Raw genomic sequence first — 21,585 nt, 5'->3', positions numbered from 1 at the left:
CGTCAATTGATGTTCATTATGATTATACACTTCTCTCCACCCAAAATTAAGTTATTTCAATCAAACCCCTTCAAAATTGAATTGATAGTGGAAGCATGTGATTGAAATTATTGGTGTACATTCTGTGGTAGAGTGTGTCCCAGGGCATGACATTTCCACAGAAATCCTCTCACAAACTGTCCTTGACATTGTTCAGTTAGGTTGAGATTTATCTCAAAAATAGGCCAAGGGGACCATTCTGAAAAGTTGCAGATAATGGGACTAATGAGAGACCAGCACCATCAGGACAGGGGTCTTGTGCCTCTGCCACTACTCTGGACCCTGACAAACCCCCACTTCTCTGGCAGCTGGGCTCCATTGACCTCTTCCACCAGGGAATTGCCTGGCAATGCAACTTCTGGGAAGGAGACTGCATAGAAAAGATAAATACAGTCCCAGATGTGACATCTTTCCTGAAGAACCTCTGCAAGACCATGGGCAGGGGAGTGGGGGGGGAAGGGTGCAGGGAGGAAATGTGCATTCTTGCCTGGGGTCTTGTCTGGTATCCCAGTCACTACCTTCTCCCATAATGCAGATCCATGAGATTAGGATGTTCCCCCCTTCTGTATGTGGCTCTGAAGGTGATGATCTGAGCATTAGGATTCTGGAATGGCCTACACAGTCTGCCACTTAGTTAAGCTCAATATATTTTTGCTGCATTAAGACCTAGAAACTTAGATTTTCCTATTCATGGGGTCAACATATAATCTTCAGATTTTGTTTTGAATTTCAGAGGAGCATCCAATACATCATTAATCTTGGAATTTAGTAGCATTTATACAATACCATTGCTATGATATAGGCAAATTTTGGGCAGTCATTACACAGGCAAAACTCCCACTAACTCTAAGACCTTTGTTTCTGTAGTTATAAGCTACATATAGGCCAGAACAAACATGGTCATTAAAACTTGCAAAGAATATAAACTTCCAGCAGGTAGTTTATATTTACCTTTAGAACAATATCAGGGTCTATATTTACCTTTAGAACAATATCAGGGTCTGATCCTGCCTTTCTTAGAGACAAAGCTCCCTTCAAAATCAATATGATTTTTGCCTCAGTAAGGACAACAAGAACATTAGTCTATGCTTGGGGAGTGATTCCCAGCTTGAGTAGACATACTTTCATTGCTCTCAAACTATGGTCAGTTAAATGATGCCCAGCCTATCACATCTACCTTAATATTTTTAGCATGTTAGTTCAATGAGAGCTAATGTGAGTATCTCCATATGAACTGGAAATCTCAGCTCCAGCTCCAAGTGCAGATACAGTCTATGTGCTAGTCTAATCCAAACACTGGCAGTAGAAACGATAATGTGGGGTTCAATATTCTTTGTGTTTCATTGATTTCCATAATAAACTTCTCAGGTCCTAATTGAGCAAAGTATTTCTGCCCAGGAAATGTGCTTAAGCACATGTCTTAAAACACATATATTACTGCTTTTCTGAACTGGATTCTTTATTTGTAAGCAAAGACATTTTCTAACTGCTAGCTCTACAGACTCACTTAGACACACAACTGGGATCTTTCCATCTTGCTGATAACAGCTAGCAACATAGGATCTATGAATGATATTAACATCTCAACTATATCTGCAAGCCTTTTTGTCTACAGATTGTGTTATCACTCAAACTTAAGCCTCCTCTAGGCATCATTACCCTTACATGGATTTTCCAAGAGGTCTGTGAGTAGATAATTTGGACTGCAGAGCCTATGCTACTAGCAAAGATGTGCAAGATGGAAAGAATCCAGCTTGTCTGAAACTCCCTAGGGTCAATTATTGAGGCTGAAAGTTGGAAAACTTTTAATTAACTGAGCCAACTTGGTATGGAAATCATCTAGACATGCAGGCCAAGCCAAAAAGTGTGCGGGGCCCAAAGCAGAACGCTGAGCCGCACAGCTGTGCAACTCTCGGCTGGGAGGTAGGCAGCGCGGGGCCCTGAATGCATGGGGCACAAGACGACCGCCTCACTCACCTTGCCCAAAGGCCAGGCCTGTAGACATGAGAATGCAGAACTCTACTGTGACACTTCTAGAGTGTCACATTGTAAGATGAAACTACACCTCATTCAATCTTAAATTTAGAGTCAGAAACTTCCATTTCAGAATTTCCTCAAGATTGCAAACCTGAGCTGTATGCAATGTGAAAATAAACTAATGGCTGTTACTAACATTAGAAACAGATGGATGTATTAGCAAATTAGGGGCTTCTGTTACTTTAATTCCCCATTTTATCAGCTTTTTCCTCAGATTAAAAAAAAATACATACATTCTAGTTTGTCTTCTGGTCTTCCTCTTTCAAGCAGAGACAAATAGCAAACAATGTCTTTCAACTGGATTACATCTGGTACATGTAAATTGGCAGGAGCACCAGTCCGTGATGTGGTGGTACTTTTATTAATTCTCAAACCTGAAAATAATATGTATGGTTTGTTATCTTTATTAACAACATAAATAAAGAATCAAAATCAGGAGTTTTGCATATAATTATAGTTATAGTCCTAGAAAACATAATGATGTTTAATTAATATTTAGATTCACAGCTGAAACATCTACAGTTCTGTTTCACATTTCCCTAAAAAAAACCAGAATTAAGATAGTGTTACACATCTCTAAAAGAGGACTACAAGAGTAAAATACATAGACAAAGCAAAACACTTCCCCTCGATAGGAAGCAAAAAAGGATTTCTAGGACTCACTGAGATTTTTTCCATTTAGAGTTATCTGTTGTCATTTGATTGTACAGTAGTTTGCATTGACTACTTTATTTTCACTTAATGGATATGTTGTTTATTTCCCCCCATTGTGCTGTCACAATTCAGCCCAATGTTTCCTCCATTGCAGAAGTCCTTTAGAAGTCCTAGGAGCCTTCTAAAGTATGCAGCTTCACAAGCTGCTCCCTATTCAAAGATGGTTATTGTCATATAATGTTCTTTCATGCACCTAAATGTATACCCTTTCCAGTGACAGAGCCAGATGTGTCAGAGCAGTAAATAATCAGATACCCTTCTATCAGATATTATGGAAATAAATATCCTAGATTTAAGAAGAAGAAGAAGATTTATGAATCAGACTAGTGCTGACTTTTAATCCTCGTGCTTCAATTCAAAAGACAGTCAGACTATTCTTAGGGGACACGTCTACACTACATGGAAGATTGATGGTGCCACAGTCAATCTTGTGGGGTTCAAATTAGTGGGTCTAGTGAAGACCTATTAATTCAAACTGAGAGGGGTCCCAGTGACACCAGTAGTGCTGCTCCTCATGATTAGTAAGGGATGTTGATGGGAGTGTTTGCTCCCGTCGACCTCCCGCTGTGTGGACAGCGTAAAAACACAATTTAAGATACTTCAACTCCAGGTACGTACTTAACATAGCTGGAGTTGCTTATTTTAAGTTGACTTTCCCCTTCAGTGTAGACCAGGCCAGGGGTATGTGAGTATTTGCAGGATCAAGCCCAAAATTAAGATGCAGTCAAGAGGGAGACATGAAAACACAGAATGGAATCATAAAAGTTACTGATTAAAGAGGTTTGTTATCTTTCTCATTGACCTTGGGAACATTAAAAAATAATCTGAACAAAAGGATTAACTTCTTAAACACTTTGTGTAATTCATTCAGAACAAGTTCTTCACTGATAACCTGCATATGTAATTTCCTTCTCACGCACATTTTTCTTGACTAAAATAATTAGTGTATCTAATGGAAATAGAATCCCATTTTCTTCTATGTTCATCTCATAAATTGTATTTCATACTTATTTCGATGGGATTATTGGAGTGAGTAAACAGAGAAAGATTTGCCTTTCAGGAAATAGAACTTGGGCATGCAGAAGCAATTAATTTAAATCCAGTTTACATTCAGCATATTTTAATGAAGATATTAAGGAAGATTAAGAAAACTAAAATAAATAAAAGGGTGTTTAAAAAGCAGTGTGTACCCAAGTATAATTGCCAGGAGCTCCTCAGCACTAAATATGGAGTCACCTCTGAATTACTTTAAGATACTCTACATGGAAAAACTAGTCCCTCCCAATAATTCAAGGGTCTTTCTTTCTGAGAAGTCTGCAAATGCAACAAATGAAAATAATTAGACTACAAAAAATTGTTTTAAAATTAACTCTAAAGGAAGTCCCTCCTCTGAATCTCCCAATATTTCTAGCTATGTCTTCACTACGGGGCTTTATCAGGAAAAGGTATGCAAATTGCACTCCGCAATTTTTATACCTTTTTCTGATAGTTTTTTTTGAAAGACTTTTTTCCAAAATTTGGCCCATTTACACTGGACCAAATTTCGGAAAAACCCTCTTTCGGAAGAACCCTTCTTCGTCATGGGAGGAGAAAGACAGGGCTTCCGAAAGAGCGCGTCTGCTCCTCAGCAAAAAAAAGCAGAGGAGTAGATGCGTTCCCTGGACGCAGAGGAGTTTTTCTGGGATACCTCTGGTTTTCATTTTCATTTGTTGCATTTTTCTGGTATCCCAGAAAAACCCTAAAGTCTTGACATAACCTGTTTTCCTGAAGAAAACTTCATCTGAAATGTAAAATCTACAAGACAAGGAAATTCTTCCTAGTTGTGTTTCATACCAAAATCTGAAAATTTTGGCATTTAATGAAAAACAAAATAATTTCACAAAGCAGACGGCCAAGTACAAAAGAAAAAAAGAGAGAAACCAAAGGGCAAAGATCAGAAAACTATAATATATAGAATGCAATTAAGGCCCTCATCCTAAAATTGGATTTGTACTTGAAACTCTTATTTATGGATGCATAAAGCTCACTGAAGTGAGTCTGAGACCTGCAGAGATTCAAGAGTTTCTCCCAGATTCAACTTCAGGATTGGTAAAATGATAAGACCACAAGGTTTAAGTGCCAATAAACACCTAGAAAATGTAATTGCCATAAAATAGTCACAAAAAAGATGTTAAATCTTCTGGCTAAGAACAAGAAAATGTTTTTCAGCAAGTAAAGTCCACCTTTTTCTTGGCTGAAAGTGCTCTGCCATCCTTTTGGGAATCAACAAAACAGATTACTTAGTTATATTTAAAAGAAACTACCAAAATGACATGTCAAACTTAATATGTTGTGGAAACAGCTATTTAACACTATCCTATGCTATATGGGAATGAAAGGTAAAATATGACCTTATATTCTGTCCAGAAATATAAAAGAAACTGAAATGCTGGGTCCCATCTTACACATATACATGTCTCCTTGACTCCCACTGGAATTGGAGGAAACATGACACCTGTATCACAAAATAGAATTTGGCCCATCATCAAGTAAAAGGTGTAAGAAAGCAAAGGCATTTCCCAGTAAGTCCAGAAGAGCTAATGCTCATTTTTAGTGCAGCAGCTTGCCTGACAGAAGGGCCAGTTCTTTTCAGGCCATAAAGGGAGAATACAATTTATAAACAGATGTGATGGGGACACTGACACAAAGCAACCACCCACCATCAAATGGGCTAATCATACAACTGTCTCTAGCAACACTTGTCCATTATCCTTTTATGAGCGCCCCTCTAACTCCTACATGTTTGTCCAGTTTCCAGAAGAGTTTCAAATACATTTGAAATATTTTCTCTCACTTTTGCAAATCCCTGTCTTACACTAGTTACAAAAAGTTTTGAAAGCATAACAAAATTATTCAGACCCTTTTTGTGGACTTGTGTCTTTTGCAGCTTTTTACATTAAAATTTACAACTATCAAATTATTTCACTTATCATGTTATCTATTATAAGCACTGTTGCTATTTGCAGTCTCAACTTACCCATAAATGAAATATGAGGTCAATGGAATTATCTAACAATTTTTTTTTTCAATGCAGCGTTTGTATTTGGCATAACACCACTGACTTCACTGTGAATTTATACATTATTATAACTATCCCCTTGGCAACATATTGAATCCAAATGACTTAATTTGAGAGAGAGAGAGAAAGAGAGAGAGAGAGAGAGAATGAATTGTCTGATAATGAGTGAATCATAACAATTTTATTGAGAAAAAATGGCCTCGTGGTGCTAAAGACCTGAATTGTACAGTGAAGGGAAAGACATTTTGTATAGTACTGTTATAAATAAAAACCAAACACACACAATAAAAGCAAGCTAAGAAATACTAAGAAAACACTGTCAGAAATAATATTGAAATTCATAACTCCTTAAATCAGGTAACATTATTTTAAAAAATGAGTTTGTGTTGCAAAGTAAAGGAAATTCCATATGCACATTCCAGGGCAGAATTTAGTAGTAAATCTAAAATTGACCTAAAAAGATCTGTATACTTTCCATTTAATCATACATGCAGTACTTAAACTAGAGAGGTTCATGTTGCACAAGATCAGAGACTCAAGAAAAAAGAAATACATTCATAAATAGCTGGTTTGCTGAGGGGCTCATCTTAAACACTGTCTTAACAAACCTGCAAATTTTAAATTAGGATAAATACCCACAATCACCACCTTTCACAGACCACTTTAAGCACTGTTTGTAGCGGTTAGATCTACATAACCATAGACAACACCAAAGATTATTAAAATATTTTTATAAATTATTGTAAAGTGAAAGAACACCACTATCTAAAGCTTCCACCCTACCAAAACAAAAACAAGCAAATGAATACATAGATGTTACTATTAAAAAGTCAACCCCTACCTAGATGCTGAGACTGAAAAGGACAAAGGTAGGAGAGGTGATACATGTGAAGCTGGACAGCATTAGGGATTATGTGTCCCCTCCTCTGATTTGCTGGTTGGGTTGGACAAGGCATGCTCAGTAACACTGCTGAAACTGGATGCTCTAATTCTGCCCTTCCACCATCAGCAGGCACAGGGCATCTCTGAAGGAATGTGACACCTGTGACACCTCTTTGTGATAACTACAGTAAAACTCCAGTTGTCTGACATCCAGTGGTCCAGCACACCTGCTAGTCCAGCACCACCTGGAACCCGGAAGTGCTCCAGGCAGCCAGACAATTGGAGCTGCTCTGCCCCCGGGCTTTCCGGAGTCAGCCGCTGGTCAGTTTCAGCAGCAGCTGACTTAGGGATGCCCGGGGCAGAGCAGCTTGGGTGCTGCCGGGTTGGTCCAGGAGTGCTGAGGGGTGGCACTGTGGGACCAACCTAGCACTCCCAGCTGCTCTGCCCCGGGCGTCCCCAAGTCAGCTGCTGCTGAAACTGACCAGCGGCTGACTCCAGGAAGCCCGGGGCAGAGCAGTTGGGGTGCTGCTGGGTTGGTCCCGCTCCATCCCCCCCACCCCACTCCAGACTCCTCATAGCCCCCCCTTCTGATAGTCCGGCATATCTGATAATCCGGCACACCCTGGGTCCTAAAGGTGCCGGATTATCGGAAGTTTACTGTATTTGGCGACTGTTAATTTTTTAGGGACTACTAACTAAGGCATATTTGCAATCAGTGTTAGCTGCTGTGAAAAACATGAAAAAAATAAGCTTAATAGAAGAAGCACTGGAACAGCGTTTTAGATACATTATTAGCAAGGAAAACAAACACTTCAGCCAAAGAAATCCCTCTCAGCCACACATGTATGGCATCCAAAGTGGCTACAGAAGAAAATCATTTATAGAGTGAGATCAGCACAGTAGTAAAACAGTGAGCACTGTCATAGTACACATAGTCATCATAGAGAAGTGCAAGACGAGAACCATCATGTAAAGAATTGTCTCAAAATCTCTAGAAAACGTAGTAAATAAACACAAAATAAATGTATTAAAATAATAGACTATCATCTGAAATTTATAAAAAGTAATTTAAAATTGTTTAATAATTATTCTTATTTATTAGACTGCATCAACTAAAGATCCCAGTCAAGATTAGTGCCCTGTTGCCATCTTACTGTTTTTTCTACATTTTCTTTCATGTGCAGTGCCAATCCCCCACTATCACCACTTGTTCTGTCGTTCCAATATATTTTTGCACCCCACTATGACTGCCCACTGATTGTCCTCATTTCACCAAGTTTCTCTGAGGCCTATTATATTGATATCCTCCTTTAATATGAGGCATTCTAGATCACCCATCTTATTTAGACTTCTAGCATTTGTGTATAAGCACTTTTAAAATCTGTCACTATTTATCTGTCTGCCATTTCCTGATGTGTTCGACTCTTTTTCATTTGATTGCATCTCATGTGATCAGACCCATACTTTATCATCTTCCATTCTCTCCTCCTGACTAGAACATAGAGAATCTCTATTAATAGAATCTCCCCTAGCAGCTTTCTCTGTCTGATCCACGTGCTCCTCCGCACCCTTCGGCTTTTCCCCAGCCCTTAGTTTAAAATCTACACTACAACCTTTTTAATGTAAAAGTGCCAGAAGAACAGGCAAAACACATCACTGGAGATTAAAACAAAAGTGACAAATATTTTATTCAGCCTACGTACAGTAGTGAAAAGGAATATATTACCCACCCAGGAACTGCCAAATAGGCAGTAGACAAGATGTTAGAATTCCTTTCAAAACTCAATAATTGCTGCTGCTTACCAAGGTACCAATGGGTAAGAAGAGGTTGTTGCCTTGGTAATCAGCATGTTTGTTGTCTGATTTATTCCTTTGTGCTAGAAACTAGCATTGTTCCAACCACGCAGGGAGAAAGACATGGGGCAATGGATGTGGTATAATTAGTTTACAACTGTATTCATTTAATATATTTGGGAACATGTGCCAATAAACTGTACAACGCAGATACAATTGTACAATTTCCTAAATTGTTTCCATCTGTTTGGGAGGATTGCTGTCAGACCCTTCTGCTTTGTGACCTGCACCCAGCAAGGACAGTCTGGTACCCTATAACCTTGCCCTTGTCTGTGAGATTATTATCTCCATCTTCTTTATGCTCTCCTAGGAGATGCCTCCCTCCAAAAACCACTGCAAACCTCTGTTTATCAGGAAACTGTATGCCTCTTTAATAAGTACCTGCACTGGATACCAACCACACCTGTTACCTATAAAGTCACAAAATCTTGACCTCACCTTATCTAACTCACCAGGTCACTGATTTCTTGTTGGGAAGACCAAAAAAAAAAAAAACCGCAACAAAAACAAACAAACACCACATCACTCTGCCTCAATTCATCTGGTGGTCTGGTAAAAATCCCTTCTCAAGCCTCAAAAAGGCTACTAGCACAAGTGAAACCCACACACATAAAAGTGTGGTTCACTGTCCCATGTAGTGGTGTAACCCACACACCTAGACTATGTCTACACTGCCTTCTCTTGTGCACGAAAATATGCAAATGAGGCAACGTGGTGAATGTCGCCATGTCTCATTCCCAGGGCTCGACAAATAATGCAATCTACTCACCCATGGTGAGTAGATTGCAACCCAGCAAGAGCTGGGTTTGGGTGATCTGCACATGAGCAGAAAGATCTGTGCATGCACAGATCGCCGGACAGCGCGGCTGGCTAGTGGGGCTCGCCGCAGTTGGGCAAGCCTTGCTCATTTGCATACGTATTGAACTGCCATTTTTGCACAAGGGGCTTTTGTGCAAAAAGGAGCTGTCTACACAGCTCATTTTTGTGCAACCTCCCCTCCCCCTCTTGCGCTAGAGCCATTCTTCCTGGAAAAAAAGCAGCAGAATGGCTCTTGCGCAAGGGTGGGGGGTTGCGCAAAAGCCCTTTACATAAGAACACAGGAACATAAGAATGACCGTACTGGATCAGAACAAAGGTCCATCTAGCCCAGTAGCCTGTCTGCTGACAGTGGCCAGCACCAGGTGTCCCAGAGGGTGTGGACCAAAGACAATGATCAAGCAATTTGTCTCCTGCCATCCATCTCCAGCCTCTGACAAACAGAGGCTAGGGACACCATTTCTATCCCCTGGCTAATAGCTTTTTATGGACCTAACCTCCATGAATTCATTTAGCTTCTCTTTAAACTCTGTTATAGTCCTAGCCTTCACAGCCTCCTGTGGCAAGGAGTTCCACGGGTTGACTACGTGCTGTGTGAAGAAAAACTTTCTTTTATTAGTTTTAAACCTGCTACCCATTAATTTCATTTGGTGTCCTCTAGTTTTTCTATTATGGGCACTAATAAATAACTTTTCTTTATCCACCCTCTCCACACCACTCATCATTTTACAGGCAGTCCCCGACTTACGTCGGATCCCTAGATACGAACGGGGTAAGGCAACTCCCGCACATGCGCAGCAGCATTCCCGGGGCTCGCTCACCTGGGTCCTAGGATCCTCCTCCTCCTCGGGCCGGCTCCGACTGGGGTCCCGCAGAGCTGCCGGGCAGAGGAAAAGTGCCTCCCCTCGCCCGCTGCCCCCTCACCCCCCTGCCAGCAACAGGCTGCCCCCTCCCCTGAGCAACAGGCTGCCGAACAGACAAAAGCAGCCTCTCTGCCCCTCCTCCCCTCTATACATGCCGGGCTCCTGGAGCGCAGCAGTGTCCCTGGGGCTCGCTCACCTGGGTCCTAGAATCCACCTCCTCCTCCTCTTCGGCCGGCTCCAACTGGCCTCTGCCTGCAGCAGCTGGCCACAGGGACAGGGATCCCGCAGAGCTGCCGGGCAGAGGAAAAGTGCCTCCCCATGCCTGCTGCCCCCCCCCCCCGCCCCGTGGCCTCGCATCCTGCACGCCTCCCCCCTCCCCCCCTGCCAGCAACAGGCTGCCCCCTCCCCTGAGCAACAGGCTGCCGAACAGCAGACAAAAGCAGCCTCTCCGCCCCTCCTCCCCCTATACATGCTGGGCTCCCTGGGCAAACAAAGTGCTGGCCTCATTGTGTTAGCAAAAAAAGGACCCTCCTCCTAGAACCCTGGGTGGTGTGTGGAAATAAAGCTATTAGCTCAAAGCATGGTGCAGAGCTGTTTGGTATTTGATGAGTTACTCCTTTAGTCCTGAGTTTGTCACAGGGACAGAAATAGATGTGAAATCTTCTGAACAGGGGAACAGACAGCAAAACAAACATTAGAGGGGAGTTAACCTTTCCCTATGCTATCCAAAACTAAAAAAAAATGTTTGGCTAGAGTTTCCCCTACAATATGTACCAGTTCCGACTTACATACAAATTCAACTTAAGAACAAACCTACAGTCCCTATCTTGTACGTAACCCAGGGACTGCCTGTATATACCTCTATCATATCTCCTCCCAGTCTCTTTAGCCTCTCTTCATATGGGACCCGTTCCAAACCCCTAATCATTTTAGTTGCCCTTTTCTGAACCCTTTCCAAGGCCAAAATATCTTTTTTGAGGTGAGGAGACCACATCTGTACACAGTATTCAAGATGTGGGCATACCATTGTTTTATACAGGGGCAGTAAGATATTCTGTGTCTTATTTTCTATCCCTTTCTTAAAAATTCCTAACATTCTATTTGCCTTTTTGACTGCAGCTGCACACTGCGTGGAAGTTTTCAGAAAACTATCCACGATAACGCCAAGTTCTCTTTCCTGATTTGTCATAGCCGAATTAGCCCCCATCATACTGTACGTATAGTCGGGGTTATTTTTTCCAATGTGCATTACTTTACACTTTGCGCAAAAATGGCAGCTTATTAAGTATGCAAATGAGGCGCAGCGATAATCACCACTTCACCTCATTTGCATATGTTCTTGCACAAGAGAGGGCAGTGTAGATGTAGCTCTAGTGTGGTTTACTATCCCATGTAGTTGCACTTAGACCACTTACAATGAGAGAGAAGAACAAGGGAGCTCTAAAGCATAAACTGAGAGGCAGCTGGCTTTATAGCTCAAGCTGTTGAGGCTCATGTACGAAGTTCCAGGTTTGGTTCTGCCTGTTGGTGGTTATACATGCATAGGGCAGATCATAAAATCCAGTTCTCCTCGGATCCCATAGCTAGTGAGAGGGTGATTCTGGTCAGTGATTGAGAGAGTTCCAGAAAGCAGTGGTATAAATACCTTCTCAGTGCCCCTCCCTCATCCAGCTATTTCCTCTCCCCCCGAAAGGGAAATCTCTCTCTCTCACCCACTCTCCAGAGCAGGAGGGGCATTACGGCTGTCCTGTCAGCTCTTCCTGACACTCGGACTAAGAATTGCAACATTTCATAGATTTCCATGCCAAGAGAGACCATTATGATTATCTAATCTAACCGCCTTCATAGCACTCCACCTAACATGTCACCAACCAGCTCATGAATGAAGTTCATAACAACTGTATGAACTAGAGCATGTCCTTGATAATGGTATCCAATCTCAGATGAATGATTCCAAGTGATGAAGATTCCACCACATCCCTAGGTAAGTAGTTCCAATGGTCATAGACCCTCACATTACTTCTGTTCTGATTTTATCTAGCTTCAACTTCCAGCCTTTGGATATATTATGTCTTTGGGAGATTGCAAAGCCCTCCATCAAAATCAAAAAATCTTCTCCCTTAGGGTATGTCTACACTACCCCGCTAGTTCGAACCAGCAGGGTAATGTAGGCATACCGCACTTGCAAATGAAGCCCGGGATTTGAATTTCACGGGCTTCATTTGCATAAGCAGGAGCCGCCATTTTTAAAACCCCGCTAGTTCGAACCCCGTGCAGCGCGGCTACACGGGGCACGAACTAGGTAGTTCGAACTAGGCTTCCTAGTTCGAACTACCGTTACTCCTCCTGAAATGAGGAGTAACGGTAGTTCGAACTAGGAAGCCTAGTCCGAACTACCTAGTTCGTGCCCCGTGTAGCCGCGCTGCACGTGGTTCGAACTAGCGGGGTTTTAAAAATGGCGGCTCCCCGCTTATGCAAATGAAGCCTGGGAAATTCAAATCCCGGGCTTCATTTGCAAGTGTGGTATGCCTACATTACCCTCCTAGTTCGAACTAGGAGGGTAGTGTACACATACCCTTAGAGATATTTATAGACCACGATCAGGTCACCTCTTTACTTTCCATTGGATAAACAAAAGAATTTGAGTTTCTTTAATCTTTCATTATAAGGCAGATTGTAAAGATCTCATATTTTTGTAAAAGGTTTAGGAAAAAGCTACAATTTGTCACTGTCCATTTTTAAATATGTACACCAGAACTGGACACAGAATTCAACCAATCATCTCCCTAATACCATATAGTCCTTCCCGCCAAAGAATCTCAATTGCTTCCATACTGGGGAATCTATGGTGTTAGAAATCAGGCAGAAGCAAAAGGCTTGTTATGTACTAGAAAACTGATTACCCAAGCATTCTGGTAAGTATCAATGATGAGACTAAGATATTTAACATAGCATTAAGCTAACGGTTAAAATTATATTAAACAGGCCCCAATCCCACATATGCATACACGTGTGTAATTTTACTACTATGCATAAACATATGAATAAGTAATTTCAGGATTAAGGCACTTATTTCTTTTCTCCAAGCAGTTATAAGTTCTTAAAATAATTACCATGTGTGCTGAAATATCTCAGGCTTTTTTTTTATGCTATGCCGAGTTTTTCGTGAAAAGTTTAGTAGTAAATTCCTTTTTTTATAGGGAGTGGATGTTTGGTATTTTGTTTTGTTTATTACACTAATATATTTTTGAGATGCACTACCTTTTCTGAGAACTCAATCATTTCCATATTTGAGAGAGTTAATTTGTCTGTGAGTCTGTCTGTTCAAGAACTCCCTGTAAACAGTAAGAGCTAGGACAACCAAATTCGGTATACAACTTCCTCTTATCCTAATTTAAAGCAAGGTAAAGGTTTTGTTGTGCCATGAAAATGGGAGTTCCTGAAATAGGTTTGCTCACAAAAAAGAAAGGGATTTCTCTGCTAATATAATGACCACATGGGGGCAGCAGGTGATACAGGATAGAAAGCAGGGACAGTTATACTGTATAATGACCACAGGTGGGCAGCAAGAGCCAGAGATGAGAACTGGGAAGCAGGAGACAAGGCTGGAGAAAGGGATCGCTATCTATTACACATTTGAGAGAGTTTGTTTGTGTATCTGTCTGTAAGAACTCCTAAACGATAAAAGCTATGACCCCAAATTCGATGTACCGCTTCTTCTTATAACGTAGAGCAAGATAAGGGTTTGGTTGTGCCAGGAAAATGGGATGTGCCTATAATAGGATTGCTTCTCATAAAATCATGCAGAAGACAGAATCACCAGGCAGATGAAAGAGTCTGTCTGGGGTCATGCCCCCTTTCCTGGACTGCCCCAGCTCCAAGCCTTGCAACCCCAAGCATTCATTAGTGAGGGATAGGGAAGGCTGAAGCTTCCGTGCCCCTCCCCCCTGCACCATTTCATACAGGAATATTGCTGGCTGTTTCAGTTCATCAGAAAGCAAGGGGAAAATGTAGTTCACTGCATTCCTCACTCTGGCTACGGAGCACAGACAGCAGATGAACTTTGATGTGTCCCAGCTGAGGGACAAGCACATGTCCGTGGGTTGAGCCCTCTGGAGCTGCAGTAGCCATAAAAAGAATTTTCTCATCTGGCCTTGAGGCTACGTCTACACGGCAGACTACTTGCACAAGAATCTTTTTGCAGAAGAGATCTTCCGCAAAAAAGTTCTTGCGCAAGAGAGTATCTACACTGCATAGATGCTCTTGCACAAGAAAGCTCTGATTGCCATTAACAGAATGGCCAGAGCAACTGTGCTTTTTCCGATAGGCTGGTTTTGCACAAGAAAACTCTGTTTGCCATCCATACACACCTTTTTGCACAAGAGCTCTTGTGCAAAAAGGCTTATTCCTCATAGAAAGAGGAATAACTCTTGCACAAAAAGCTCTCTCTTCTTACAATGTACTGAAAATTTTCTTGTGCAAAAATGTGCTTGTAGTGTGGACGCTCTGTGAATTTTTGGGCAAAAATGGCTGTTTTGAGCAAAAACTCTGGGCTACGTCTAGACTGGCCACATAAGACGGAATAGGCATGCAAAGCAGGCAAGTCAGAATAGGGAAATCCGTGGGGGATTTAAATATCCCCCGCGGGATTTAAATAAACATGGACGCCGCTTTTTTTCCGGCTTGGGGAAAAGCCGGAAAAGAGCTTCTAGACTGGCGCGATCCTCCTGAATAAAGCCCTTTTCCGGAGGATCTCTTATTCCTACTTGCAAGAGATCCTCCGGAAAAGGGCTTTATTCCGGATGATCGCGCCAGTCTAGACGCTCTTTTCCGGCTTTTCCCCAAGCCGGGAAAAAAGCGGCGGCCATGTTTATTTAAATCCCGCGGGGGATATTTAAATCCCCCACAGATTTCCCTATTCTGACTTGCCTGCTTTGCATGCCTATTCCGGCTTATGTGGCCAGTCTAGACGTAGCCCTGCAGTGTAGATGTAGCCTAAGTCGCTGCAGTGAGAGAGGGCTAGTGTAGTCCCCTCTCATTGATGCAGCCTGTATACTTAACCCTTCATCCCCAACTTCACCCCAAAGCAATGATTTAAATGAAGAAAAACAAAAATCAATTGTGTTAAGGATCCCAGTAACACCAGGTAAATCTTATAGTATATAACAAAAATCTGAAAATTGTCAGGAAAATTTCAAATTACTCAATGAGGACAAGAGCCTTATGGCTCTTGAGGAAATGTGCCTGAGAAACAGTAATTATAGATCTCTTAAATATCCAATGCAAAGGACAGGTAGGAGCAGCAGCACAAACAATCAATTATGGGAGGAGGAGAGAAGTAATTGGGCAAGGGAAGTGTCAAAGCATCAAACAATAGTTGTGGGAGCCTGTTACAGGAACAATGATTCCTAAATTGTGTTTAAGTAACGTGGAAAATAGGCAGCAGTGCCATGTAAGATTAGAAATTGAATAGGTTTTAATTTGACAAAGTTAATCCACTTGGTGACTTGAGAGAATGGTGAGTGTGGATCAATAAACTTTTTAATTTCACTCTCCTTCACAGCACAACACAGGCTTGAAAAGAGGTTTATTGAAATATTTTTCCTAGTTCGAAAAAAAAATCTGATCATAACATGAGTCAAGGATATAAGCACAAGTTCCATACATTGCCGAGAACTCGATACTTCTATGGCTCTTAGAAACAAATGTTACTGCTGTACTTTCAGTTTCCCATGTAGATATTTTTCCTTAAAACAGATCAGTCTTCATTGCATCAGTAGTGCTTTGATTACTTACCTCCTGGAAGGAGCTGGGGTTTGTTTTTTACTAATGGGCTATAATGGGAGATTTTGTTGCTGAATGATGTAAAGAGATGTTCACTGAAATCATCAGGCAGCTCTGCCTCCAGAAAAGTCTTCATGAACAGCTTGAAACCTTCTATATCAATCATCTGAAGTTTTAAAACAAAGGAAAGAAATTTTTAAGTTCTGGCATTTCACAATAAATCTCATATTAAATAGAGATGTTAAAATTAGATTAATCAACTAATCATTTAGTCGATGGAATTTCCATTAACTATTCGATTAGTTGATAAGGGAGCTTTCAGTTTGAAATGTAGCAAGTTCCCTCTGGGCTCTTGCTACATTTCAAAGGTGGAAGTACAACAGATTAAAACGCAGCACGGAGCCTAGGGCCAGCGGGTGACTCTCAGATTCCCCTGCTGTACCCAGGCTCCATGCAGCGCTTCCACTTTGAAATGTACAAGAGCCCCAGTGGGAACTCTTGTACATCTCAAAAAGTTAGAACACCACTGCTGCACCCCTACCTACTCCCACGGAGCTGGAGTTGCGGGGAGCCAATTTATAAGCCGGCTCCTCCTCTTCTCCTCCTCCACTGCCTCTTTCTTAAAGGGGCAGTAAGAGGGGGGGAAGCAACTAGTCGACTTCTGTCCAAGAAGCTTTTGCTTACAAGATGGTTGACTAGTTGTTTAGTTGCTTACATCCTTAATATTAAATAATATTTTGGTTATTAGCTGAAACATTAGAAAAGCTTTAATGTCATATTTTATAAAGGTAAAATCACAATTTTAACTCACAAAACTACAACATTTTATTAATATTTCAAAAATTCACAGCCTTCAAAACTTCATCTACAGCATTTGGCCTTAATTCTTATTTTTTTAAGGCTCATCTATGGCCCCTTTACACCACTAGAATGCTGTAAACTAAGGGTCTTCAGCATAAATAAGAACAAGCCCATTTGTCTTGAGGACTTCCAATAGCAAAACATTTCACATGTTAACTACACACCTATATGTAAAGAAAAGTTTCCTTATAGTTTTTAATCATTTAATTTGTTCTTGTATCCTACAGCATAGTAAATTGGAGAGAGTAGTAAGTCTATAGTGCTGCTTTCATTTTGATGATACAATAATATCACTTATTAAATTAACAGTAAAAGCTCACAATTACATTTTATCCTACTGAGTAACATGGAGTGATTCAGAGACAAAAGATGTCATTGAACAGATCAAAAGGTTTTGTGATATTACAGTTAGTGTCATAATTGTATACTCATCACTGGAGTTACATGGTTATGTCAGGGATTATGTAAAAAAGCAGTTTTATAATTATTTTTTTATATTAATATAAAGGATAGATTACGTTGCCTGCCTTTGTTTATACATTATAAACCATGATGGTAACTTTTTTTTCCTGTGTAACTATATGGTAAGACCTTGATCACACACCATTCCTGGAAGCTGCCACAGAGGCATTGTGAGATTTTCACTCACACCACCCTGTCCCAGCATCTCCCATTGGCCAAAGTTCCCAGCCAATGGAAGTTGTAGGGGCAGGATTATGCATAACTCATTGGTGCTTCTCTTCTCCTCCCTGATTATCTTTCCACATCCCAATGCCAAGGGCAGCAGGAAGACAACCTAGCTGCTGCCTACGGTGGGGTGAGCGAACACACAGTTTCAGCCTTGTGGGGCAGAGGTGGAAGAAGGAGGGGTCTACTGATTCTAGACTTTGTCTTTGATAAGTCTCTATGCTGTGGGCATAGGCATGTGCATGGGGTGTACTCAAGCATACCCTAATGTCTCGGGCCAGCTAGCGGCTGCTGGAGGAGGAGGGGGATTTGAGACAGGGAGCTGCAGCCCCTCACTTTCCCCCCAGCCATCTACGGGGCCCTTTGGGGCAGAGAGACCGTGTGTATGGTGGAAGCAGCTGGGGCCTGACCACAGACGTCGGACCGAGCCATTTTTTTTGCCTGGACCTCGCACGGCCCGGCACCACCGCACGGCACCCCTTCTGCAGCCAGGCCCCAGCCCTGTCCTCGGCCCCTCCCATCCCAGCAGCACTGCCCAGCGCCCCTTCTGCGCCCAGTTCCAGCCCGGCAGCACCACATGGTGCCCCTTCTGTGCCCGGGGCCCCGGCCCCATCCTCGTCCTCGTCCCTGCCCGGCCCAGCAGCACCACATGGTGCCCCTTTAGTGCATGGGGTCCCGGCCTCATCCTCATCCCCACCTTGCCCGGCAGCCTGTAAAGTGGGGCACCCCAGGCTAGGGCCTGGCTGGCCTGTAGCTTGGGTCAGCTATGACTCCAGCCCCACAAACTGGAAGGCAGAAGCCAGCTTAGCCAAAGGTAAGGGAATGGAAGGGAGGGGAAGGGGGAAAAATAGGGGGCGGGGTGGAAGAGGAAGGGGCTTGTGCTAAGGGGATGGGAGCAGGTCAGGAGAAGAAAGGGGAAGGAACCAAGGGACAGCGTAGAGGAGAGACAAATGCCAGGGGGCCAAGTGCAGACAATGAGGAAAAGGGCAGGAGGGGTGGTTTCAGTAGGAGGGGAGAGAGGGTGATGCTGGGAGAGGAGCATGTAAGGGCATTGGGAGTTAGAGGGGGAGAGGGAGGTGCTGGGAGAAGGCTTGAAAGAAGGGGTGGGCATGAGGAAGGCAAGGATGGAGCAAGGCGTGTGTGAGCACACAGAGGCACGAGGGGAATGGGGGCAGAGGGTGGTGAGGGGATGGGCATCAAGGAAAAAGAGGACAAAGGGGGCAGGAGGGTGCAGGGGAGGCACCAGGAGGGTGCAGGGGTAAGGGAAAGTGCAGGTGCCAGGGGATTCTGAGGGTAAAGCAGAAGGGCAGACACCTGCAGGGGAGGGACCAGCACCAGAGGAGAGAGACAGTGCAGGTGTGTAGAGGGAGGTGTTAGAAGAAGGGCTGAGGAGGGGTAGCTCACATGATCAGAGAGGGGCTACTGGAGGAGCGGGCATGGGGGAGAAAGAAGTGTTAGTGGAGGGGGGCAGGTATCAGGAAGGCTGAGGGCAGTGAGAAGGGCAAGAGTCAGGACAGCAGAGGAGGGTGAAGGGTTGGGGGGCAGCAGGCACCAGGGGAGCTGATGGAGCAAGGGGAAATATGGCAGCAGAGGGAAAAGGTAAAGGTTTATAAGATATTTATTAATAACTTGGGTGCCACAGTGGCACATCCAAACAAGCCACATGAACTCAGTACTGATGCACAACACAAAATTAATTCTGCTCACGGGAGGAAACTCTTAGAGGGAACACTTCCCCCAGCCTCTCCGCCCCTGAGGTAATGTGTCACACATTGGGTTAATGCAATTTCAGGATAGTTGCATGAGGGGGGTTTGGGGGGGCCAAACTAATCCCTATTGGTAGGAGGATGGTGGGAAAAGTCCTTACAGCGGGGGGGAGGGGTTGTCACATGAATCCTTTTACTTCTGGTCATGTGTCCATCTTTCCCTGAGAGTGTTACCTTCAGAGGTGTGGCCAATGGGAGTCTGGGTGTGGCCGATGGGGGGGCGTGGTTATCGGGGTCAGGGGTGTGGCTAATGGGGGTCAAAGTACATTTAAAAAAATTATTTGGGTGTACACCCTAATGAAATGTACTGTGCACTCCTATGGCTGTGGGCTGCATCAAATTAAGCAGGGGGTTGGATCCAGCCTTCAGGCCAGAGGTTCCCCACTCTTGTCACATGATATCAGATACAATTTTTTGCTACGACTATTTTAATGCGATGACTAGTGACAAGTTTCACCTACATTTTTTTTCTCTCACCAAACTCCAGGATAAAGGATCCTTTTCCACTGCATGCCACTCCAAGAGTCAAGTGAATCAATAAAGCAGGAGTGTAGGACATACATGGGGACAATTTTGAATTTATTATTTTCTTCTAATTATATTCCTATTTCTCTTTTCTTAGTTCATCAAATGACCAACTGGCACATAGAAAAACCTGATAAAAATATTCCCACACTGAAATAGTATGGGACATTTTCAAAAGGGAAAGAAAACAGTGTACCCAAGTGTCAGAACACAGCTGCTGTGCTTGCAAAACTAATATTTGCAGACAAAATTTGTATCTGTTAAGTCTGTGAAACATTGGCCGAAGATTTTCCACAAAACTTTCCACTAATTTCTATCATTATTCCTTCCCCCTGTGATTTAAAGCACTGAACATTTCAAGGACTCAATTCATTTTTCATACATTGACTTCTCAGATCCATTTTTGGGAGAGAACTAAGGGTTAGTCTGAGTTCAGTAAGAAGGCTGAGGTAAAACCCTGACAGAAGTCCCTCCACAGGGAGCCTGACAGAAAGCTTAATATGTGCAAAAAAGACTACCCATGAGAACAGGATGAGAACACAAGCTACCAAATTGCTTGAAGCTGGAAAAGCCCCTGGTAGCTGTAACCAAATATTGTGAGTTGTTTGCTCATTTTGAATCTATATTTGTTGAAAAGGCCAACTTTATATCAGACAGAACTGTAAAATTAAGAGGGATGTTAGATTTTATAGGTATTAAAAATCTGAAACCATTTTCAATTATATTCTCAAGTTACTGACATGGTAAGTAATTCCATTTTCCAGTTCTCACTGAAAACTATATAAATTATTGGTAAAATACAATTTTCCCTCCCTCTTTTTAAATCTGAGGGTGTGTCTAGACTATAGGATTTAGTCGACAAAAGTGGACTTTTGTCGACAAAACTATACCTGCATCTATGCTACCGCCGAGTTCTGTCGACAGTAAGTCGACAGAACGTGGCAGTTTTGTTGACGGCAGTAAAGCTCATTCTACGAGGAATAACGCCTTTTTCCGACAGAGTTATGTTGAAAAGAAGAGCTATTGCTTCCACACTGTACTTTTTCAAAAGAGAGCGTCTAGACTCTGTCGAAAAAGCAGCTTGCTTTGTTGACAGAACTGGCTGTAGTCTAGATGCTCTTTTTCGACAGAGGCTTTGTCAACAGTATCTGTCGACAAAGCCTCTGTCGACAAAAGCCTGTAGTCTAGACATACCCTGAGATGCTTCATTTTATGTTTATTTTATAAAGTAACCTGAGAAGTTATATAAATTCATGTGGAGAGTTAGCATAGGTATACACGAGTATGTTTATTCATTATAAAAATTACAGTTCAAGAAAAACACTCTTCTTAAAAACCACAAATTTATATGGAGCATCTCCTCCAACATTTCTCCAGTAGCTCTTTTTGGATAGCGAAGATAAAGAAATTAAGATCTCTTCATCCATTAACTTAACTGATACCTGCCTGAATATATATAGGATTTTAAGGGCACATCTACACAACAGGGCTAAAGCTGAAATAAGCTACGCAACTTGAGCTACATCAATTGTGTAGCTTAAGTTGAAATAGCTTATTTTGGTTTTTTGTGCGGTCTATACAGCAGGAAGTCTGAGAAAGAGCACTCTTCCTCCAACTTCCCCTACTCCTCATAGAATGAGGGTTACAGGAGCTGGAGTAAGAAGTCCTCCAGTTCGACATTATGTCAAAATAAATTGCA

The 21,585-nt window shown here is 42.4% G+C and overlaps 1 protein-coding gene across 1 annotated transcript in view; it reads right to left on the bottom strand.

The window, feature by feature from the left end:
• DGKB (diacylglycerol kinase beta) overlaps nt 1-21,585 on the bottom strand; it is a 492,141-nt gene that overhangs the window by 370,848 nt on the left and 99,708 nt on the right. Inside the window, exons 5-6 of the mRNA XM_075922292.2 lie at nt 16,060-16,213; nt 2,310-2,450 (exon numbers count right to left, since the gene is read on the bottom strand). Coding sequence (XP_075778407.1) covers nt 2,310-2,450; nt 16,060-16,213 — 295 coding nt within the window. The remainder of the gene's footprint in view (nt 1-2,309; nt 2,451-16,059; nt 16,214-21,585) is intronic.

Source organism: Pelodiscus sinensis, chromosome 2 (assembly GCF_052426305.1).
Source record: "Pelodiscus sinensis isolate ZL-2025 chromosome 2, ASM5242630v1, whole genome shotgun sequence".
Taxonomy (NCBI): domain Eukaryota; kingdom Metazoa; phylum Chordata; order Testudines; family Trionychidae; genus Pelodiscus; species Pelodiscus sinensis.
The sequence above is the reverse complement of the archived record's forward strand: the minus strand, read 5'-3'. Positions and strand labels throughout refer to the sequence as shown.